Raw genomic sequence first — 22,470 nt, 5'->3', positions numbered from 1 at the left:
CATCTTGAATTTGGACTTTTGCTATTTCTGCAAATTGGACGGTAAAACTCCAGCTCGTTTGAGAGCTCATTCTGGCCTTCGAACACTGTGAAGCCTGACTTTTGCTCAGAGCGCTAGATATTGTACAAGCCTCCAAACGGCGTCGGGCCCTCTGACACTGCTCGTGCGGACATGACAGCAGCATTGTCGTCACCGTCATCCTCTTCCCACACACCATCTGCGTCCCCAGCCGGCTCGTCTTCTATATCGTCGTCTTCTTCTCCCTCATCCTCGTCGTCATCCTCGTCATCCTCGTCGTCCTCGTCATCCTCGTCATCCCCGCTGCTCTCAACAGTCGCAACAACCTCATTGGAAGTCGCCTCTGCCATGTCTGGATCGTCTGGGTACTCCGTCAAGTCCTCAGGGATCTCCGCTTCCTCAGCGAGCTCTGCTCCGGCACCTTCGCTCACATTGCTCGCTGAAACATCCTTCCTCTCCATGTGCTCGAACGCGTATCGAGGGTTTCTTGCAGCGACACGGACATTATGCATGATCTCGTGTTCTCGCCGCTTTGCTTCGTGTATCTCACGGTCGTTGACTTCGTCTCGATAGGCAGCGAAGACTTCTTTATCGTCCCAGATCTCTGGCCATTGACAGACGCGGTCGTACAACGTGTTATTCGGTGCTTCGCCGCTTATGATTGTGTTCATCTTGTCTTTCAAGATGACCGTCACTTTGGCCCATGTACCTACATGGTACCATCCCTGGAAGGTTGGAGCGCACGTTGTTCGAATGTTCTCTGTCGCTAGAATCTTGGCGAGCAAAGGGTCAGTGATATCGCAGAACTGAAACGTGTTACCAGTATCCGAGGCGTGAATACCGTCGAACGTGTGCTGATGCTCGAGCTGCTCCGCAGTCATGCGGCTCAGCTCTTGAACGTGCTTGTCGAAAGCGTCGTGATGCCTAGCAGTCCCTCGTTTCTTGTATGACATGAAGGACACAGTCTGGTACTTTCGGTACTGAGGATCTGTACGCGGATCCACCCCCCAAGCGATGAGTGCTTCTCGCCACGGGCCGCTCTCGAAGAAGTACCCACAGTACACTGCAGCCTGTCGTAGTCGTGTACGCTTGTCCCAGCCGAGCTTGTTGTAGAGCATGTGCCGTGTGATGATAGGTCTCTCCTTCAGCAGTTCTCTAATCTGCGCCACCAGAGTCTGTAGATATGGTGTCAGAGACAACTCTGGCTGCAGGGTTGGTTTTGGCTGAGTCGGGACAGCATCGTCGGTAGGCCGAAGAATGATGTAGCTGTTATACTGGAAGCGCTTCTGCAGATTGATCTCGCCTTGATCAGTGTACTTGACGTAAGCATTTTGCTGGAACCTTTGACGCAATTAGTAAGGGCTCAATGACGGGTGGCACTGCCTTACTTGTAGTTGAATGCGATGGGCATCTGCAGAAATTCTGCTGAGGGACCAACGCTCTTTGTCAGATCTGCACCAGCGGCCGTGTTGATGTTATACTTCTGCAAGTCGGCATCTTCGTCAAGATTAATCAAAGTCGGGCTCAAGGCTCGGGCTTCACTCACAGCGTGCGGACAAGACATGGTCTCGGAGACCCACCATTACATCGTTCTGAGACGCAGCGTACTGCAAGTCCGGCATGGCTTATCGAGTCAGTAGCTGTTCCCCGGTCCAGACCCCCTCAACTGCTTACCTCGAAAACGATGTGTTTCCTCGACGATCCCAGCGAATACAAACTTGTACTTGGATACATTGTCTTGCAAAGCCCGGTAGATGTCTGCAGCTTCGACATAGTTGTTGTTCGTTCGGCCTGCATTGGTGGCATTGCTCGCTCCCTCAAGCTCGTCTTCAGCCAGAAACGGACCAGCAGTGCCACGCTTTCTCTTTCTGCCAGTCCGTTTGGGTACAGTCACTTTGAGTAGCAGGTTGCTGGTCGTTACCGGCGTTGACAACAAACGCTTGGCAAAAGGGTCGTTTGGCCGCAGTGACACAGAAACCAGCTTCTTCAGCTCGTCATCGCCCTCGTCGTTGGTGGCTGTCTCCAGCCTGGATCTCAGACCCTGCAATGCGTGTTAGCCACCAAGTGTGGACCTGCAGCTCGTCCTCTGACCTTGCTCAGTTTGACTGACCCGCCCAATGAGGTAATGCCCTTGTCAACGTTTTTGATGATACATGGGTGCTCGATGGCCGAAATGGCGCGAGAAGGGATGGGCAGCCACGGCGCAGGCTCAGTGCCGGCACTTGCAGAGCGCATGTCACGGGTGTTGTTGTTCATGGTGGGCGTGAGCTTGAAGATATGTGCGCCACGAGCGAACTGCCCCCTCGATAAAAAGGGTCTACAGCTGCGACCGATTGATCGAGCGATTGTGCATGCAGCGATAGCAAGGCGTGCAGCTGTGCAGCAGTAGTCTCACGCTCCTCAGAACGCTGCACTGTCGTTGCATGGTCCTCACTGGCGACATGGGCGCGCAGCGTCTGAGGTTGCGAGACGGCGATGCTGCCGCTCTTGAGATTGGGCGGGGAGCGTGCTTCGCGCTAACAACATGTACGAACGAACGGCATCTGCTGGGGGCTCCACCACGCAACATCACGCTGGAGCCCGCTGAGTTGGCCTCTGGACGTTCTACACGCATTCATCCTGTCGGCCCCCTCGTAGCGCGCCCATCTGCCCTCCCGACGTCGTCGTCTCCACTGCCCGTCAGCGTGTCGTCGCCTGTGCACGAGCAGCTCGCCCCCTCTTCTGCGCGCTCTCTTCGACGCCGACGGCCGCGGGCCATCCTGAAGACCACCACCCGCGACGATCTGCCCGACACGCGTCCGCTCTCCATGCCGGCCTGAGCCCTACGCACACCTCCGCCTGCGACATCACCCGTACATCACGTGTCTTTCTCCCGCACCGCTGCATTGGCGCTCCTGGGTTGCGACTGCACACCGGACGCCTCGCGGGCCTCCCCATTGCGCACGCACCTCCGACGCCGCACCACTCCCGCACCGCTTGACGAGCTGCCCTCGCGCAGGCCGCAGCAGTCATGAAGGGCTTTAGGCAAAGGGTTGTAAGTCCCCACCTGCACTTGGTTGCTGCGTCTCCTGCGTCCCCTCGCGCCCCACCTCCGCGGCCAAGGGCGCAGAAGCTAACATGGTTAGCATGAACAGCTCTCGAGAGCGAAGGACGGTAACAAGTCATCTAAGAAGAAAGACTCGACCTCCGGTACCGCATCGCCCTCGCAGGGCACGAGCTCGCCCGCCAATGTCACGCCGTCCTCGTCCCAGACGCAGCTCGCCGACGCCCGCAAGAACGTGCCCTCCGCCGACGCCCAGCCCAGCAGCGGCTCTCTGCAGCCCGGCCAGCAGGGCGCGCCCGGCGCATCAGCCGGCGCAATGTTTGGTGGGCCTGGAGGCATGACAGGCGGCGCGGCGCCAGCAGCCACACCCCACAGAATGGGACAGCCCTTGGTGCCCAACGTCACCATCAGCCCCAGCGCTCCGGTAAGTCGTCCCTCTTTCGTACGCGTTGCGCACACTGACCCTGGTGTTGCAGCATGTTCCTCCTCCCGGCACGGCTGAGACGATGCCCGGCGACCTCGCTCCTCCCAAGGCTGGCCAGAAGTCGAACGTGTTCGACCGCCTCCAAGCCACGCCCAAAGACAATATCGAAGGCATCAGAACACCAAAGCGCCAGCACTCGTCCCGATTCGACATCTCAGACCAGCGCCAGCGCGAACTCGAGAAGCTGCCAGGCTTCCACGAAGTACCACCGAACAAGAGAGAGGAGCTGTTCGTGCAGAAGATCGACCAGTGCAACATCATCTTCGACTTCAACGACGCGAGCGGAGACATGAAGTCAAAGGAAATCAAGCGCTTGGCGCTGCACGAACTGCTCGACTACGTCGCCAACAACCGACAAGTCATCACAGAGAAGATGTACCCGCTCGTCGTCCAAATGTTCGCAAAGAACCTGTTCCGTCCTATCCCTCCGCCAATGAACCCTCAAGGAGAGGCATTCGACCCCGAGGAGGACGAGCCGGTGCTGGAAGTAGCATGGCCGCACATCCAGGTCGTCTACGAGTTCTTCCTCCGCTTCATCGAAAGCCAAGACTTCAACACAAACATCGCCAAAGCCTATATAGACCACAGCTTTGTGCTGAACGTGAGTGGCGCTTTGACGGTCCATACACGAGATCAAGCTAATGTGTGATAGCTTCTTGAGCTGTTCGACTCTGAAGACCCGAGAGAGCGCGACTTCTTGAAAACCACGCTCCACCGCATATACGGAAAGTTCCTCAACCTCCGCTCATACATTCGCCGCTCCATCAACAACGTCTTCTTCCAATTCATTTATGAGACAGAGAGGTTCAACGGCATCGCAGAACTGCTTGAGATTCTCGGGTCCATCATCAATGGCTTTGCTCTCCCACTGAAGGAGGAGCACAAGCTTTTCCTGACCAGGGTGCTGATACCCCTGCACAAGGTCAAGAGCTTGAGCATGTACCACCCACAGCTGGCGTACTGTATTGTACAGTTCCTCGAGAAGGATGCCGCTCTCACAGAAGAGGTCGTTTTGGGTCTCCTTCGCTACTGGCCCAAGGTAAACAGCACCAAAGAGGTCATGTTCTTGAACGAGGTGGAAGACATCTTCGAAGTCATGGACCCGGCCGAATTCGCCAAGGTCCAGGAGCCCCTGTTCAACCAACTGGCAAAATCGGTGGCCAGTCCTCATTTTCAGGTTCGTTCGCCCTTGATTAGACTCTTCGGCCACGACTAACTTTTCGTGCAGGTCGCTGAACGCGCGCTCTACTTCTGGAACAACGAGTACTTTTGCAACCTCGTTAGCGACAATGTTGAGGTCATTTTACCAATCATGTTCGCACCGTTGTACGAAAACTCAAAGGGCCACTGGAATAGGTATGCTGTCTCCCAGATTTGCGCGTGAAGCCACTGACACTGTGACAGGACCATCCATGGCATGGTGTACAACGCTATGAAGCTGTTCATGGAAGTCAATCCTCAGCTATTCGATGACTGCTCACATGACTATGCCGAGTCCCAGAACAACGCAGGTCAAAGAAAACAGAGCCGACAAGACCGCTGGGACAAGCTCGCTCAGCTCGCCGAAGCACGCCAAAACGGGACAGCGCCGCCACACGACTCGGATCCTCTCAGCCAGGGACGATTGGAGAACCTACGGCTGCAGGACGACGGAGTTGCACGAGAGAGGCGGCCGAAGGAGTACGAGCGACAGAGCAGTCAGACTTCGGTACGTTGATTCTTAAGTCCTTAGAACTCAGGATGAGCATTTTCTACGGCCGAATCGATGTACTCTTAATTCTATCCCTAGATGTCTAGGCCGTTTTGTTTTGTTCAAGACTTGTATTTTCGGTTCAGGTGGATCTGACGTTCGTGCTTGCTCGTTGCAGCGCCGGCATCATGTCGCTCATGGCGGCCATCACGCTCATACAACTGGACGGCGGGCATCGGTTGGTCGAGCCCGCAGCAACAGCACGTCTAGCGGTAGCACAACATCGTCGCGCAACGGAGGGGCGCCTCTCGTCCGTACAAAATCTGGCGAAAAAGCTGGCAAGGCTGTCACGAAAGTCGTCTCGAATTAGCGTCATGGCGAGCAATATATTATTTTCTTTTCAACTCTTCTACTTCTTGACTTGGGCATCTCGGTCACGGTCCCTGTCGGTGTCGGTGCGACTGCTGGAGGTTGCGTCTGGTCAAAGCGGGCGGGATCTTGTACGGTTGTTCACTTGGTACCGGCGTTCGTAGATGCTTCAAAAAGTTAGGCAGACAGCGATGCAATCCCAAATGTAATAGACATTGAATCACGACTTTCATTTGACGTTGCGTTCCACATACTGTCAGGCGTCTTCTCGGTCGCCAAGGTTTCCGAGCGCGACTTCCTCATCGAGCGAGAACGGCAGTTTGAAGGGGTGCACATGTCTAGTTTTCACATGCAGCTGTTCAGAGTGTATTGTTGGCACGTACGTCATGCTTCTGAAACCTTGGGACATTTTCTGACGCTGCGCTTGAAGACATGCAAGTGAAGTGGCAGCCGCATGCAGCTTCACCAGCGCTGAGTCAGCACTTCCTGCAAGCATTACTACACGTCTGCTAGGACGAGAGCAACTGAGCCGCACATGACCAATTAGAAACAAGGAAATGCCTCGGCCAGCCAGCCAGTCGTAATCTGTACGGCTCCCTGCGTAGCGGCGCGCGTTCGGAAAGCGCGGAGGTGTGTGGACGTTCAATCTCCGACCTCCTTTTGGCTGGTTGCGAAAAACATTGGCGCTTGACCAACAAAAGCCTCGTTGAACCACTTCTTTCTTGTACTGTCGTGGTGCTCGTGTCTTCTTCACACACTTCCTCGTCCTTCCTTTGGCTCTACTCGCTGCCTTCTTCAACACGCGCCTGCTTGTTTACAAGAGCAGCCCTCAGCGTATCACTCCGCATACACAGCGCGGAGCACATAGACCTCGTTCACCGGCATCGATTCCAGCACACGACCCACAATGGGTGTCGACTGGCTTGAGGTTGGCGTTCCTACGCTGGACCGCCCCTTCGGTGTCAAGCTCTGGCCTATCTTCGAGAAGGCTTTTGAGCCCATTGCTGGCTACAAGCCGCAGGACTTCCGCTTCGTCCAGGGCGAAACCCCGCTCTCGACATTCAAGACCTGCGCGACTTTCCTTGTCACATACTACATTGTCATCTTCGGCGGTCGTGAGCTGATGCGCGGACGCGAGCCGTTCAAGCTCAACTTCCTGTTCAAGGTCCACAACTTCTACCTCACCGCCATCAGCGGCATACTCCTGGCGCTCTTCGCTGAGCAGCTGATCCCCACGGTCGCCCGTCACGGTCTCTTCTTCGCTATCTGCGATCACAAAGGTGGCTGGACCGACAAGCTGGTCATTTTGTACTACGTATGTGAAAGCACCAGAAACTGCAGGGACAAAGCTAATCTGCGTAGTTGAACTACCTCACCAAGTTCGTTGAGCTGATCGACACTTGCTTCCTGTTCCTCAAGAAGAAGCCCCTGAGTACGACGGTCTGGCAACTCTGGATGCGCAATAGCTAATGACGACAGCCTTCCTCCACACTTACCACCATGGCGCGACCGCTATGCTCTGCTACACCCAGCTCATTGGCCACACCCCCGTTTCCTGGCCTGTCATCACCCTGAACTTGGCTGTTCACGTTGTCATGTACTGGTACTACTTCCAGAGCGCGCGTGGCATCCGCATTTGGTGGAAGAAGTACATCACAGTTGGCCAGATCACCCAGTTCGTTCTCGATCTCGGTATGCAGCTCCTTCTCAGCTCCTCTCAGAAACCAGTCACTAAATGTTCCCAGGCTTCATCTACTTCGCATCGTGGACCTACTTCACCAGCACCTATGCACCCGAGCTGCCCAACATGGGCAAGTGCGCCGGCGAGGAGTTCGCTGCCATCTCCGGAATGATCATCATCACCTCGTACCTCTTCCTCTTCATCGGTTTCTACCTCGCTACATACAAGAAGCCGGCGCCTAAGGGCCGCCGCAGGGCCACCAGCGCGTTGATCGAGATGAAGGATGAGAAGGTACCAACCGTTGGTGAAGCCCGCAGGCGCCTCTCAACCTCTCGCCCCGTCTTCTCGTCTAACGGTGTTGCTACAGGTGCTTCGCCCAGCGGAACACCCAACGGCCGCACTACCAGGAGCCGCAAGGCCTAAGCGAGTCGGTCTCTTTAGCCCATACAGCAGAATAACAAGCCGAAATGAGCGGTCTTAGACAACCCAAGACAGCCGGCAGCTGCAGATGTGTTCGAGCGCCTCCACGGTCTCAGCATATCGCGGCCGCATGCATGCGATGGCGGCACTGCACGTTGCACAAGCCGCGCTTCTTTTTTCATTCATTGGCACGATGCAGTCTGGACGGCTGCCGTTTCGTATCTCATTGTAATTGTTACGGTGTGGGGTTGCTCCTTCGTCGGCACCCACTGTTACGAAAAGTCGCAACTTCAGTTGCATGCCTGTACGACTACAGCTGTTGGCGTCACGACGGTCATACTGGGCGGTGTTGATATGGGTTTGCTGTACGGACCTTGGTCTGTGTGTTATGTACAGTAGAGTGATGAGGTATAATGCATAATTAGCCACATATTCTCAAACTGTTCTTGTGATTCCCGGTCATGCAGTGATATTGTGGTGGCGTTGATGGATTTTCGAACGAGTTAGTTGACTGCTTGAAAGTCGCGAAAAATCACGTACAATCTGCCATTGATTTTGCTGCAACCTTGACAGAGCCACGTTGACACGCAGTATCTAGCACCGCAACCACACAGCACAACAGAGGCGATTAATCCTGCAATATGACACGTAAGTAATCGTCTATGCATGGTCCATCGATGCCTTTGCTCCTAGCATCCAGATGACTGCATGATATTGAGGCAAGCATACCCAGGCATAGCTAAATGTCGGCCGTACCGCGACTTTAGTAGTATTCTGTGTAATTACCGTGACCATCAGCTCCATAAGCATTCTACTTTAGAAGGCCTCCAGATATCTCGAAGTTCATTCGAAGAGCGACGAAGCAATGAGAAGCTGCGGAGTGGGTCTGACGGACAAGAAGGGCAAAGCGCCATGCACGCGCTTCCGTTGACCAATCAGAACTATGCGCTAACTCTACAGGGTCACTGCGAAGCCCGCTGCTGTCTGCGAAGCGTTCTCAGCGTTCTCAGCGTTCGAGCTCCAGTTCGCGATTCACACGACACACCACGCGGGACGCGTCCACCACCCACCCACGGTCTCTCCTTACCCGTTCACGAATATAATGATCCGCCAAGACGCCAGCGTCTTTTAATTCGATATCAACATAAATTATCCCCGACACTTGCCCGCAGTCAAGTACAGCAATCCAGGCGCAAACCACACCCAGCCCGCCGACCAATGCAGCCCTCATAGACGAGCTTTCCTTCACGAAGTAGCTGGACGAGAACAGGCGACGCCGCCTTGCTGGAGGGCTCTTCGGAGCGGGACGAGCAGCTGCACGCTGCACACACCTTCGCCATGGCGACGCACAACTTTGAGGCAATGGCCTCGAAGCTCGACGACCCAAGCTCCGGTACGGCAATTTCTGACAAGGCGCGTGTTGGGGGAATCAGAAGGTGTAGCTGCGGCAGAAGAGTGGAGAGGCTGACATGGCGCAGACATCCGGGCGAAGGACAAGCTCGTGGTCGACATCCGGGACAACATTGAGAACTACTGCCAGGGCGCGCAGTATGCGCAGTTTATGAATGCTCTGGTCCCAGCGTTCTTGAAGATCCTCGACGGCAACCCGGTCTTCATATCCACATCCCCGGAACAGGTGAGTGCGCACCTCGTGGTGACGATGATGACACTCTAATCATTGGACAGCGGATACGGAACTGCGTGCTCGAGATCCTCCACCGACTCCCCATGAACCCCGGCGATGCGGTCGAGCCCCACGCAGCGAAGATCGTAGACAAGCTCATGAGCCTTGTGAAGCTCGAGAACGAGGACAATGCGGTGCTGTGCATGAAGACCATTATGGATTTCCAGCGACACCAGACAAAAGCGCTGCATGACCGCGTGCAGCCTTTCCTGGATCTCATCCAAGAAATGTTCCAGACGATGGAGCAGGCAGTACACGACACGTTCGACAACGCAACGCCTGCGCCAGCCTCGCAAGGCGTGCCCTCTACACCGAGCAACCATCAGTACTCGCAGTCGCCGCGATCGAACTCGCCCGCGACCGTCCTCACATCTGGCTCTGCCGGCGATCTTGGGCAGGAGGCGCAGCAGACGCGCATGCTGCTGAAGGGCATGCAGTCTTTCAAGGTGCTGGCCGAGTGCCCGATCATAGTGGTGTCGCTCTTCCAAGCATATAGGAACTGCGTGAATAAGAACGTCAAGCTGTTTGTCCCGCTGATCAAGGATGTGCTTTTGCTGCAAGCCAAGCCGCAAGAGAAGGCGCACGAGGAGGCAAAGGCTCAGGGCAAGATCTTCACAGGCGTTAGCAAGGACATTCGCAATCGCGCAGCATTCGGCGACTTTATCACAGCACAAGTGAAGACCATGAGCTTCTTGGCCTACTTACTAAGGGTGTATGCAAACCAGCTCAACGACTTCCTGCCAACTCTGCCGGACATCGTCGTGCGACTGCTGAAAGATTGTCCGCGGGAGAAGTCTGGCGCGCGCAAGGAGCTGCTAGTGGCGATTAGGCACATTATCAACTTCAACTTTCGCAAGATCTTCCTCAAGAAGATCGACGAGCTACTGGATGAGCGGACTTTGATTGGCGATGGCCTTACCGTGTACGAAACGATGCGACCGCTCGCGTACAGCATGCTCGCAGATCTCATACACCACCTGCGAGACTCACTATCGAAGGAACAGATCAGGCGCACAGTCGAAGTATACACCAAAAACCTGCACGACAGCTTCCCAGGCACAAGCTTCCAGACCATGAGCGCCAAGTTGCTCTTGAATATGGCTGAGTGCATCGCAAAGCTGGAACCGAAAGAGGATGCCCGATACTTTCTGATCATGATCCTCAACGCTATTGGAGACAAGTTCGCGGCGATGAACCGCCAGTACCACAACGCAGTCAAGCTGTCAGCGCAGTACAGCCAGCCTTCGATCGATGCCTCCGATGAGAACCACATGGCCGTGCAGGAACAGCCACCGGACTGGGACGAGATCGACATCTTCAACGCTACGCCTATCAAGACATCGAATCCTCGAGACCGCAGCTCGGACCCGATTGCCGACAATAAGTTCTTGTTCAAGAACCTGCTGCACGGCCTGAAGAACCTTTTCTACCAGCTACGCGCCTGCAATCCGGCAAAGATCAAGGAGGAAATCGATGCTGCCAATGCATCGGCCAACTGGCATGAGGTGTCCTTCGGATACAACGCTGAAGAGGTCGAAGTCCTGATCAAGCTTTTCCGCGAAGGTGCCAAGGTCTTCCGCTACTATGGTACTGACAAGTCCGCAGAGACCCAAGGGTTATCGCCTGGCGACCTTATGGGCAATCAACACATGATGTCCAGCGGCAAGGAGGAGAAGGAACTGCTTGAAACATTTGCGACCGTCTTCCATCACATCGATCCTGCGACTTTCCACGAAGTGTTTTCATCCGAGATACCCCATTTGTACGATATGATGTTCGACCACCCGGCGTTACTCCACGTTCCACAGTTTTTGCTCGCTTCCGAAGCAACGTCGCCCAGCTTCTCCGGCATGCTACTTCAATTCCTCATGGACCGGATAGAGGAAGTCGGCACGGCAGATGTCAAGAAGTCATCCATCTTGCTGCGACTGTTCAAGCTCTCTTTCATGGCAGTCACGCTCTTCTCGCAACAGAACGAGCAAGTCCTGTTACCGCACGTCAGCAAGATCATCACGAAGTCTATTCAGCTGTCGACCACTGCCGAAGAGCCCATGAACTACTTTTTGCTGCTCAGATCGTTGTTCCGAAGTATAGGTGGTGGTAGATTCGAGCACCTGTACAAGGAGATTCTCCCCTTGCTGGAAATGCTGCTAGACGTTCTGAACAATCTTCTGATCACAGCTCGCAAGCCTGCTGAGCGTGACTTGTTTGTTGAGTTGTCGCTTACAGTACCGGCGCGACTGAGTAACCTTCTGCCGCACTTGAGCTACCTGATGAGACCACTCGTCGTAGCTCTTCGCGCAGGATCAGACCTGGTCGGACAGGGCCTCCGTACACTGGAGCTCTGCGTTGACAACCTCACCGCGGACTATTTGGATCCCATCATGGCACCAGTCATCGACGAACTCATGGCTGCGTTGTGGGAGCATCTGAAGCCCAATCCCTACAGCCATTTCCACGCACACACTACAATGCGCATTCTGGGTAAGCTCGGAGGGCGGAATCGGAAATTCATCACTGGCCCCCCAGAGCTCAATTACCAGCCGTACTCTGACGATCAGTCATCCATTGACATCCGACTCATTGGGTCCACCAAGGATCGCGCCTTCCCGGCCGTCATCGGCATTGAAGCCGCTATTGCCAAGCTTCACGAAGTCCCCAAGACACCGGCAACGAAGAAGTCGGATAATTTCCACAAGCAGCAGGCGTTCAGGCTCATCACCGCTCATGCCAAGCTAATGATCGGGTTCGACAGCTTACCGGACGACTTTGCGCAACTTGTTAGGCTCCAGGCGAATGATCTTTGCAGCAATAAGCTCGACGTCGGAGCTGATGTGCTGGCCGCTCCAGATCGGGGAAAATCGATATCGAAGAAGACCGTCGAACAAGAAACACTGAAGAAGCTACTGAAAGCCTGCATCTTCGCTGTGTCGGTTCCAGAGCTCAAGGCTGACGCCGAGCCACTGGTCACGCATCTTGCAAAGCACTTCACACTGTTGGAATTCGGAAGTCATCTGGCCGTCGCGAAACATAAGAGCAAACCGTTCGAAGTTCATCTGGGCGAGGGACCGGTCGTCGTAGCGAGCGAGGTGATAGCAGACGCCATTGGCGACTCGCTCGCATCCGAACATCCAGATGTGCGCACCGCAGCCGAGCAGGCGATATTGACGATGCGAGATGCTGCCATGGCGATCTTCGGTAGCAATGATAAGCTCGACAAGTTTCCTTTCTTCAACGACCTGTCTAGTACGTTCTGCCACAATTGCCATGCAGACGACTGGTTCATGAAGTCTGGTGGCACTCGGGGTATCGAGATCATCATCAAGAAGTCTGGTCTCGATTCAACTTGGATGACGGCACGCCACTTCGAGCTCGTTCGAGCTTTGAATTTCGTCATGAAAGACATGCCGATCGATCTTGACTCAAAGACACGCATCCAAGCTGAGGGACTCATCGAAGACCTCATCCGCCAATGCCACAAGACTACGACAAAGGAGGAGTTCGAGGGGGGCGGTAACATCACCATGAGACTCTGCGGGCAGCTTGTTGGTGACCTGTCGCACATGAACAGGAACGTCCGCGAGGCAACGCAGAAAGCGTTCCAGGTCCTTTCTGAAGTTACGGGCCTTGGTGTGCATGAGCTCATCGCGCCGGTCAAGAATCGATTGATCGTACCCATTTGGACCAAGCCCCTGCGCGCATTACCGTTCAGCATCCAGATCGCTTACATCGACGCCATCACTTTCTGCCTGAAGCTCAAGAACGGCATCCTGGAGTTCAACGATGAGCTGACGAGGTTGCTGATGGAATCTCTTGCTCTTGCTGATGCGGAAGACGAGGGTCTTGCCAGCAAACCTTTCGAGCAGCGCAATGCAGAGCACATTGTGAACCTACGTGTGGCTTGCATTCGCCTTCTATCAACCGCTCAGAGTTTCCCTGAGTTCAGCACAACCCCGCCGAACCAAACGTTCCTGCGTATCATCGCTGTCTTCTTCAAGTGCCTCTACTCGAAGTCGCCAGAAGTCATCGAAGCTGCAAACGTTGGACTGTCAGGGGTCATTTCGGCGACGAATAAGCTTCCCAAGGACGTGTTGCAGTCAGGACTTAGGCCCATATTGGTGAACCTGCAGGATCCTAGGAAGCTCTCGGTGGAGAACTTGGACGGTCTCGCTCGCCTCCTGAAGCTGCTCACGAATTACTTCAAGGTTGAGATCGGAACCCGTCTTCTGGACCATCTTAAGAGCATTGCGGACCAGAACAGCCTGCAAAAGATCTCCTTCACGATGATCGAGCAGAACCCCAAGATGAAGATTGTCACTGGCATCTTCAATATCTTCCATCTGCTTCCTCCGGCAGCTGCCACCTTCCTCAAGCAAATTATCGAGAAGGTCATCGAACTCGAGAGCAGCCTAAGAAGGACACACTACAGTCCCTTCAGGGAGCCTCTCATCAAATACCTCTGCATGTACCCGAGCGACACCTGGACACATTTTGCGCCAAATCTTAAGGATCAGACACAGGGACGCTTTTTTGCACAGCTGCTCGAGAATCCCGAAAGTGGCGCATTGCGAATGCAAGTCTCGGAAGATGTGCCTGGCTTTCTGCAATCATTCCAGTTTGAGGGAGAGGATAAGGACATTTGCCAGGCTCAGCTCAACGCCATCCATATTGCGTACGCCCTTAGCCAGTTCGAAGAGACCAGCAAATGGCTCGCGACACACGACGATCTACGCAAGGGTTTGTTCGAGGCGGGCAGGTCCCTCGAGAAGAAGCTCCGTCAGAACCTCATCGACCCCGAGCTCCGGCTGGCGACAGAGCAGGCTGGTGACCAGATTATGTTCATCTTCACGACATACCTCAAGCACGAGCCCGACAACCTGGACTTTTTCTTCGAGTTGATTGATACGATGACGTCCGAGGAATTGCAGGCCTCGCCGCGTCTATTCGATTACATCTACAAGCAGATCATCTCCAGCGAATCTGTTGAATACTGGAAAACCCTCATTAACAGGTGTATTGACCTCTACACATCCCGCAGCTCCTCGCAAAAGACGAAAACTTTCATCTTCCACAATATCGTCAACCCTATCTTTGCTATGGATGTCAAGCGCAATTGGAACAGCCTGTTCGACCAGAAGACTGAAGGGACGAAGTTGATGGACAAAAGTATGACCGAGACTATTCACAAGAGGCTGTGGCTGCCGCAATCCCTTACAGATACATCAGAAGAGACAGCCCAGCTTGGTGTTGATCACTCGAGAATGGAGCTGCTCCAGCTGACAACTCTGTTGCTCAAGTACTACTCTGGCATGATCGAGGAGTTCCGAAAGGACGTCATCAAGTTTGGCTGGAACTACATCAAGCTCGAAGACATCATCAACAAATACGCCGCATATGTCCTCGTGGCCTTCTTCATCGCTGTGTACGAGACGCCGAAGAAGATCGCTGCACACACCTACCAATCGTTGCTCAAGGCGCATCAGAATGAGGGTCGCAGTCTGGTTATGCAGGCGCTCGAGCTCATGGCACCCGTGCTGCGCAAGCGCATGGGCGGTGTCGAGAGGATGCCGCTCTGGATTCAGCATCCTCGCAAGATATTAGCTGAGGAAAGCTCGAATCTGCAGCAACTGATGAGCATCTTCAACTTCGTGGTTCGCCACCCAGATCTCTTCTATGAGGGCCGCGAACACCTTTCGCCCATCATCATCACCGCGCTCTCGAAGATCGCACAGCCTCCCAATCCTTCGACTGATGCGAAGAAGCTTGCTCTCAACCTGATTAGTCTGATCAGGACTTGGGAAGAGCGCACGGCGACTGAGACCGCTGCGGGCGTCGAGCGACCATCATCGTCCCCTTCGGCTTCCAAGAGGAAAGCAGATGGAACTGTTGTTCCTTCTGGCCCACAATCAAAGGAGTTCGTTGCTCAGGCATCGATTCGTATGGGACTCATCAAGTACCTCATCCAGTTCATCGCCTATCTGCCCGAGCGCTTCCCTGTCAACTCACCCAAGTTGAAGGACCTCGCTGTCGCACCAACAAACACGCCCCTGCCTGCTGAGATCTGTCGCAAGGCCGTTCAATTGCTGCATGATCTACTCTCGCCTCGTCTGTGGAACGACCTTGATCTCGATTTTATGCTTTCGAAGAAGATTGAGGAGATTCTTCTCGCTGACATGAAGCAAGATGATAAGGCGGAGGTCTTCAACACTAGGATGATCAACACACTTCAGATTGTCAAGGTCATCGTCAACGTCAAATCAGACGACTGGGTGCTGCAACGCATCCCGGTTTTCCAGAAGATCTTGGACAAGCCTATTCGTTCCGAGAACGCAGACGTTCAGGCCGGCCTTCATGCGGTGGATGAGAACGAAGATGGGACCATAAAGCTACAGCCGACATTGAAGCGCATCCTAGAAGTCATGCCGGAGCCCGTCACCGACGAAGAAGGCAATACCGAAGAATCGACATCGACAGAGTTCGTCAATTTCCTGGGTACGGTTGCGACAGAAGCGCTTTCAAACGGGTCCTACATCTGCGCAATCAACATTTTATGGACTCTTTGCCAGAGACGACCGGAGGAGATCGATCAACACATCCCGCAGGTCATGAAGGCCTTCCAGGGCAAGATGGCCAAGGATCACCTCGCCGGCCACAGTGGTGCTCCGGGACAAGCTGTGCCACCAAACATGCGCCCCGAGGCAGCCAATCCGCCCACAGACCCTCGCGAGATCGAGATTCAGACAGATCTTGTTCTGAAGACTGTCGATATTCTTGCAGCTCGAATGAATGAGCTCGGTGAGAACCGGAGGCCATATCTCAGCGTCCTTGCTTCACTGGTCGAGCGTTCTCAAGTTAACTCGGTGTGTATGAAGGTCCTCGATCTGGTTGAGGATTGGATCTTCCACTCTAACGAGCCGGTTCCGACACTTAAGGAGAAGACGGCGGTGCTCAGCAAGATGCTGCTCTTCGAACACCGTCAGGATACGTCGCTGCTCACTCGCTTCCTGGACCTGGTCATTCGCATCTACGAGGATCCCAAGATCACACGGAGCGAGCTCACTGTCAGGATGGAGCACGCCTTCCTTATCGGCACCAGGGCGCAAGACGTGGAGATGCGCAACCGGTATATGGCTATCTTCGACAAGAGCTTGAGTCGCACAGCAGCTAGTCGATTGAGCTATGTGCTGGCGTCACAGAACTGGGACACTTTGTCCGACTCATACTGGCTGAGCCAGGTCATTCACCTCATGTTTGGTTCAATCGAGATGAACAGCCCGGTGGAGCTGCACGAAGAGGACTTCAAGCTCATGCTGCCTTCCACCTTGTACAATACCTACAGCAAAGACACCAGGGTTGGAGACGTCATGATTGATGATGACCTCGAGAGTCTTGTAAGTAGCCATCGACGCTTTGTCACACAACTCGGGGATGTTAAGGTCAAGGATATCTTCGAACCTCTTGGACATCTGCAGCACACAGACAACAACCTCGCACACGATATCTGGGTTGCATTCTTCCCCTTAGCTTGGACGGCTTTGACAAAGGACGACCAGAGTGATCTTGAAAAGGGCATGGCTGCGCTACTCACCAAGGACTTCCACAACAGGCAGCTCGATAAGCGGCCCAACTGCGTTGCTACCATGCTCGATGCTATTGTACACGCAAAGCCAAGGGTCAAGTTTCCCCCTCACATCATGAAGTACTTGGCCCAGACGTACAATGCTTGGTACACCGCTGCGGTGTACATGGAGGAGTCGGCCATCTCTCCTGTCGTGGATGTCGAGAAACTGAGAGAGAGCAACCTTGATGCTCTTTTGGAAGTGTACAGCGGCCTGCAGGAAGACGACTTATTTTACGGTACTTGGCGCAGGAGATGTCAGTTCCTGGAGAGCAATGCCGCGCTCAGTTACGAACAGTGCGGTATATGGGACAAAGCCCAGCAGATGTACGAAGCAGCGCAGATCAAGGCCCGAACATCGGTGCTGCCATTCTCCACAGGAGAGTATATGCTCTGGGAGGACCACTGGGTAATTTGTGCCCAGAAGCTTCAACAGTGGGAGATTCTCAGTGACTTCGCCAAGCACGAGAATTTCAACGATTTGTATCTGGAGTCCACGTGGAGGAGCTTCGAAGCCTGGCAGAACGCCGAGACCCGCGAGCAGCTCGACACAACCATCAAAGCGGTCAGCGACGCGCCAACACCCCGACGCGTCTTCTTCCAGACTTTCATGTCGCTGCTCAAATTGCACGCCAAGCAGGAATCTCCGCCAGAGTTCCACAGGCTCTGCGATGAGTCAATCCAGCTCTCCATCCGCAAGTGGCACCAGCTTCCTTCTCGCATTACGCAGGCACATATTCCGCTCTTGCAACACTTCCAGCAATTGGTGGAGCTGCACGATGCCAGTGTCATATGCCAGAGCCTGGCTCAGACAACACAGGCCAATCTCGACATGAAGTCTCAAGAGCTCAAGCTGCTTCTTAGTACCTGGCGCGATCGCCTGCCAAACTTCTGGGACGACATCAACGCATGGCAGGACCTTGTCACTTGGCGACAGCACATCTTCCAGTTGATTAACGGCGTCTATCTCAATCTCCTGCCTCCAAACCAGAACAATGCTAGCGGCAACAGCTTTGCGTACCGAGGCTACCACGAGACGGCATGGATTATTAATCGCTTTGCACACGTCGCACGGAAGCACAGCCTGCCAGAAGTCTGCATCAACCAGCTAGGTAGAATCTACACCCTCCCCAACATTGAGATTCAAGAGGCTTTCCTCAAGCTGCGCGAACAGGCCAAGTGCCATTACCAGATCCGCGCGGATCTGAACAGCGGGCTCGATGTGATCAATAATACCAATCTTAATTATTTTGGTCCCCAGCAGAAGGCAGAGTTCTACACGCTCAAGGGTATGTTCCTTGCCAAGCTCGGTCAGAAGGGCGAGGCAGGCGAGGCGTTCGGTACTGCGCTGTACTTCGACATCAAGCTACCCAAGGCATGGGCCGAGTGGGGACGTTACAATGACATGCTTTTCAAGGAGGAGCCGCAGAATCTGGAACGTGCCGAAGCAGCGCTCAGTTGCTATCTGGAGGCTGCCAGCCAGTTCAAGAATGCGAAGAGCAGGAAGTTGTTGGGCCGTGTGCTCTGGCTGCTCAGTTTGGACAATCCGGAACGCAGATTGGCCGAGAAGTTCGAGGAGTTCAAGGGCGACACACCGGCGTGGTACTGGATCACTTACATCCCGCAATTGCTCAATAGTCTCTCGCGGCAAGAGGCGCCCATTGCCAGGTCCATACTTGGCAAGTTGGCGAAGACGTACCCGCAGGCGTTGTACTGCCATCTCAGGACGACGCGCGAGGATATGGTCGTGCTCAAGAAACAGCACGAGCAGAAGGAGGCCAAGGAGAAGGCTGCACGCGCTGCAAAGGCTACACAGCAAGGAAACCAGTCATCCCCGGCACCCAAGCAAGGCTCGCCTGATGCACGACCCGGCTCAAGCGGCAACCAGAATGCTGCTACCAACGGCGACGCTAAGCCTGCGGTTCAGACAAGCACACCGGGCGGCACCATCAAGACCGAGGGCAACGCACAAGGTAGCCCTGCCGTCAATGGCGCATCGACTGTTGAGGTTACGCCACCTGCACCGAAGAAGCCTTGGGATCACGTCGAGGAGATCAGTGCGATCCTCAAGACGGCATTCCCGCTGCTGGCTCTGTCTATGGAGACAATGCTCGATCAGATCCACAAGAATTTCAAGTGCCCTCCTGATGAGGACGCTTACCGACTGATCGTTGCGTTGTTGAACGACGGTCTCAGCTACGTCGGACGTCAACCTACGCTCTATGCTCGCGACACGAAGCTCCCATCTTCTACCGAGGGCAACATCACCCGTTTCGCCGAGTCCGTACTCCCAGCGCACATCAGGAAATCGTTTGAGTCAGACTTCATTAAGGATAAGCCTACTATGTACGAGTATATCCAGAAGCTGCGCATATGGAGGAACCGGTTTGAGGAGCGCCTCGATCGCAGGAGGATCGTCGTTCCCCTCGAACAATACACGCACCAGCTTAGTGAGTTCCGGTTTCTCAAGTTCGATGATGTCGAGGTTCCAGGACAGTACTTGCTGCACCGAGACAAGAACTCTGACTTCGTGCGCATCGAGCGCTTCCTCTCTGATGTTGAGCTTGTTCGCGGCGTTGGCGTTTGCCATCGTAGGATCAAGATCCGTGGTCACGATGGTAGCACTCATGCTTTCGCTATCCAGTTCCCGACTGCGAGGAGCTCAAGGAGGGAAGAGCGCATCATCCAGCTGTTCCGCATCTTCAATGGTATCCTGTCGAAGCGAAAGGAGAGTCGCAGGAGGAATCTGCAGTTCCATTTACCCCTCATGGTGCCGATCACGCCTAGTGTGCGACTTATTCAGGACGATCCGAGTGTGATGAATCTGCAGGGCATCTACGAGGATTACTGCAGGAAGAACGGAGTCAACAAGGACGAGCCCATCCTGTTCAGCATTGATAAGCTCCGGGCGCTACAACCTGTAAGTCGCACCACTATTCCAAACTCGTTACTCTCACTAACATCTGCTTAGAAGAACCTTGACCACGCCAATAGCATCCGCCTCGAAACTTTCTCCGCAGTCCAAGAGAAATACGTGCCCAATACTGTCGTCCAGGACTACTTCCGCGCAACCTTCCCCTCCTTCGACGACTTCTGGCTCTTCCGTCGCACCTTCAGCTACCACCTCGCAGCCCTGACTTTCATGACGTACGTCATGCACATGAACACGCGTTTCCCGCACAAGCTGCTCATCTCACGCTCTACGGGCCGCGTCTGGGGTTCAGAACTGATTCCCAGCATGGCAGTCGGCAAACCTATCCTACACAACAGCGAGCCCGTGCCCTTCCGCCTCACGCCCAATCTGCAAGTCATGCTGGGGCCCCTCAATCTCGAAGGCATCTTCGCGCCGGCGGTCATGACCGTCGCCCGCTGTCTCATCGAGCCCGAAGGCGAGCTGGAAATGCAGCTCAGTATTTTCATGCGCGACGAGATGAATCACTGGTTCACGAGTCAACATAAGATATCTGCGCTCACGCCGGATGTGCTGCGCGATAGTGTGCAGCAGAACTCCGACCTCGTGGTCAAGAGAGCGAGTAGCATCGGCAGCCAGCCGAGCGGCGCGAACCTGCCCGCGAATCAGACCATGGTCGATCTTGTGAGCGTTGCGGTGCATCCGCAGAAGTTGGCCATGACGGATCCGCTGTGGATGGCCTATCTGTAGGCGATTTTTCTGAGCAGGGGAGTTTGGGGTGTCTGGCGTACTCAAAAAGGAGCGCGGTTGGTACTCGGGTTGGATAATTTTGCGTTGGGCTTTGGCCTGGCTTCGTTGGGGATTCGATAAGCATTGGCGTCTTTTGGGCGTCGTTGGACGTGTCGTTGCTCCGGATGGGCAGTGGACGTGGAGTTTTTGTATCGTTGCGGTGCAGTAGTTAGTCCACACAAAGCAAACATAAACATCAATAGTTTCCTCCATTGCAAACGAGAGTGTGAAGGGAACTTTCTAATGGGCTGCTGCGCCGCGATGTCAGACTATTGCAGCGCTAAATGTACGGGTGGCTTAGCTCGTAGTCTTCTTGGAGCTTCGTTCTCAGAGGGAGCGACTAATCTGATCTGATTCGTTTTCTCAATCTTCACAGCCGCGATGGAGACCGCCATGGATACCCCGATGCGAGCAATGCGCTGGTGCGCAGCATCTGAGCCAAGCAGCTAATTATAGAACGCACGCGCGCAGTCTCAGACAGCGACCTTGATACTTTTATAGCTGGCAAACTGCACATGTAATCTCAGACAAACCAAATATGTTCGTGGGGAGACGTGCGTTTTAGCCTCGTCGAGTAGTCGTGCGGAACCCCCGGTCCTTCCGCTCGTACACCTGATCCGCCCCTCTCCGTTCAGCTCCTCTCCACCCTCGAATTCGAGCAGACCGCTGTCCGTGCCTCCGTGAACTGCTTCTCAACACGGTCTGAACTAAAGGGACGACCCGGAGATTTCGGATCTACGGAGACGAAGCGGGAATGCTAGTGTCGAAGTAAAGGGCCGGTACGGTGCGGCAGCTGGTGGGGGCAGCTAGTGGAGCTAATCTCGACCACATCTGAGCGCAGAGCTGTGTTTTATGGCGTCAAAGGTGAATGATAGTGGGATGGCGGAGGGGTGGTGGGAAGTGTTTTTGTGACTGAGAGATTTATGGGTCTATCGACGAGCGAGAGAGGGGTTTATCGATGGGAATGAATTGGTAAACGATATGAAGAACGCGGGCCATCAAAGAGTAGGTAACTGCATAAACGAATAGAAAAGCCAATCGCCATCCCTTGTGCAAAACTGCCTAATCCATCATGTCACTGCCAATATATCGCCATCTCAGTACTATATTGTCGGCAGCTGAACATCAGCGTCCGCTTGATGAGCTCGAGCTCGTGTTGTTTGAGCTGGAGGTGTTCGATGAACTACTTGACGTATTGGAGGTGCTCGTTGACGGCTCTGATGTCTGTGGTGGGGACGAGGAGGTTTGACTTTGGTAAGAGGAAGGCGCACCCGAGACTTGGAAGGGCGCGAAGCGGATTGGTGTGAAAGACATGTTAAAGAAGTCCGGAAGTAAGTTGAGGAACAATCGACGTTATGGAGTTATGTTGAAGATGCCGGCTGTGGAATGAGACTTGAATACTCGAGTTTCATACCGCCCGTCAAGACCTTGATATATGCGCCTAGTGCAGACCTGGTTCTCGCATACCTTCGCTTCAAATCCGAGTCGAGATGCGCATTGAGACATAACGTGAAGCCACGTACACGAGGGCGTTCGCGGTGACGCCATTGAAAGACGTGTAAGAGTGTCTGCCTTATGCGCGATCGTCAGGCGCGCCTAAGTATAGGTGCACTTGCGCGCTCGCACATGACTTCGCGTCGCGTTCCTCGTACAGTGCTATCTTTGGGCGAACTGCGGTTCGTGGTTCGGCAAAATATATCAGTGACTTCGTAACTTTCCGGATCCGTGTCAGCATTTGCGAGTGAGACTCGGGAGCTTTCGTC

At 54.4% G+C, this 22,470-nt stretch overlaps 4 protein-coding genes across 4 annotated transcripts; 3 read left to right on the top strand and 1 right to left on the bottom strand.

Annotated features, from left to right (window-relative positions):
* Nucleotides 1-28: 28 nt before the first annotated feature.
* On the bottom strand, nt 29-2,459 carry M421DRAFT_420825 (transcription factor tfiiic complex a box associated subunit sfc1). The gene is made up of 5 exons (XM_033592611.1): nt 2,110-2,459; nt 1,693-2,059; nt 1,565-1,642; nt 1,407-1,515; nt 29-1,359 (listed from the first exon to the last, which is right to left on the bottom strand). Exons 1-5 carry the CDS (start codon nt 2,272-2,274, stop codon nt 114-116), a joined length of 1,965 nt encoding a protein of 654 aa, XP_033448527.1. The 5' UTR covers nt 2,275-2,459; the 3' UTR covers nt 29-113.
* A 569-nt stretch (nt 2,460-3,028) lies between these two features.
* Nucleotides 3,029-5,262, top strand: M421DRAFT_62934 (serine/threonine protein phosphatase 2A; the record flags this gene model as incomplete). The annotated part of the gene is made up of 6 exons (XM_033596021.1): nt 3,029-3,052; nt 3,144-3,485; nt 3,538-4,146; nt 4,198-4,722; nt 4,774-4,901; nt 4,950-5,262. 6 exons carry the CDS (start codon nt 3,029-3,031, stop codon nt 5,260-5,262), a joined length of 1,941 nt encoding a protein of 646 aa, XP_033448526.1.
* A 925-nt stretch (nt 5,263-6,187) lies between these two features.
* On the top strand, nt 6,188-8,154 carry M421DRAFT_420822 (elongation of fatty acids protein 3). Its single transcript, XM_033592610.1, has 4 exons — nt 6,188-6,919; nt 6,967-7,036; nt 7,084-7,296; nt 7,350-8,154. The coding sequence occupies exons 1-4, from the start codon at nt 6,512-6,514 to the stop codon at nt 7,706-7,708; spliced, it is 1,050 nt and encodes a 349-aa protein (XP_033448525.1). The 5' UTR covers nt 6,188-6,511; the 3' UTR covers nt 7,709-8,154.
* Nucleotides 8,155-8,723: 569 nt separating this feature from the next.
* On the top strand, nt 8,724-20,915 carry M421DRAFT_420821 (uncharacterized protein). The gene is made up of 4 exons (XM_033592609.1): nt 8,724-9,098; nt 9,184-9,341; nt 9,392-19,927; nt 19,979-20,915. The coding sequence occupies exons 1-4, from the start codon at nt 9,044-9,046 to the stop codon at nt 20,666-20,668; spliced, it is 11,439 nt and encodes a 3,812-aa protein (XP_033448524.1). The 5' UTR covers nt 8,724-9,043; the 3' UTR covers nt 20,669-20,915.
* The last annotated feature ends 1,555 nt before the right edge of the window (nt 20,916-22,470 follow it).

This window comes from Didymella exigua (assembly GCF_010094145.1).
Source record: "Didymella exigua CBS 183.55 unplaced genomic scaffold M421scaffold_14, whole genome shotgun sequence".
Classification (NCBI taxonomy): domain Eukaryota; kingdom Fungi; phylum Ascomycota; class Dothideomycetes; order Pleosporales; family Didymellaceae; genus Didymella; species Didymella exigua.
This window is presented reverse-complemented; position numbering and strand designations above follow the sequence as displayed.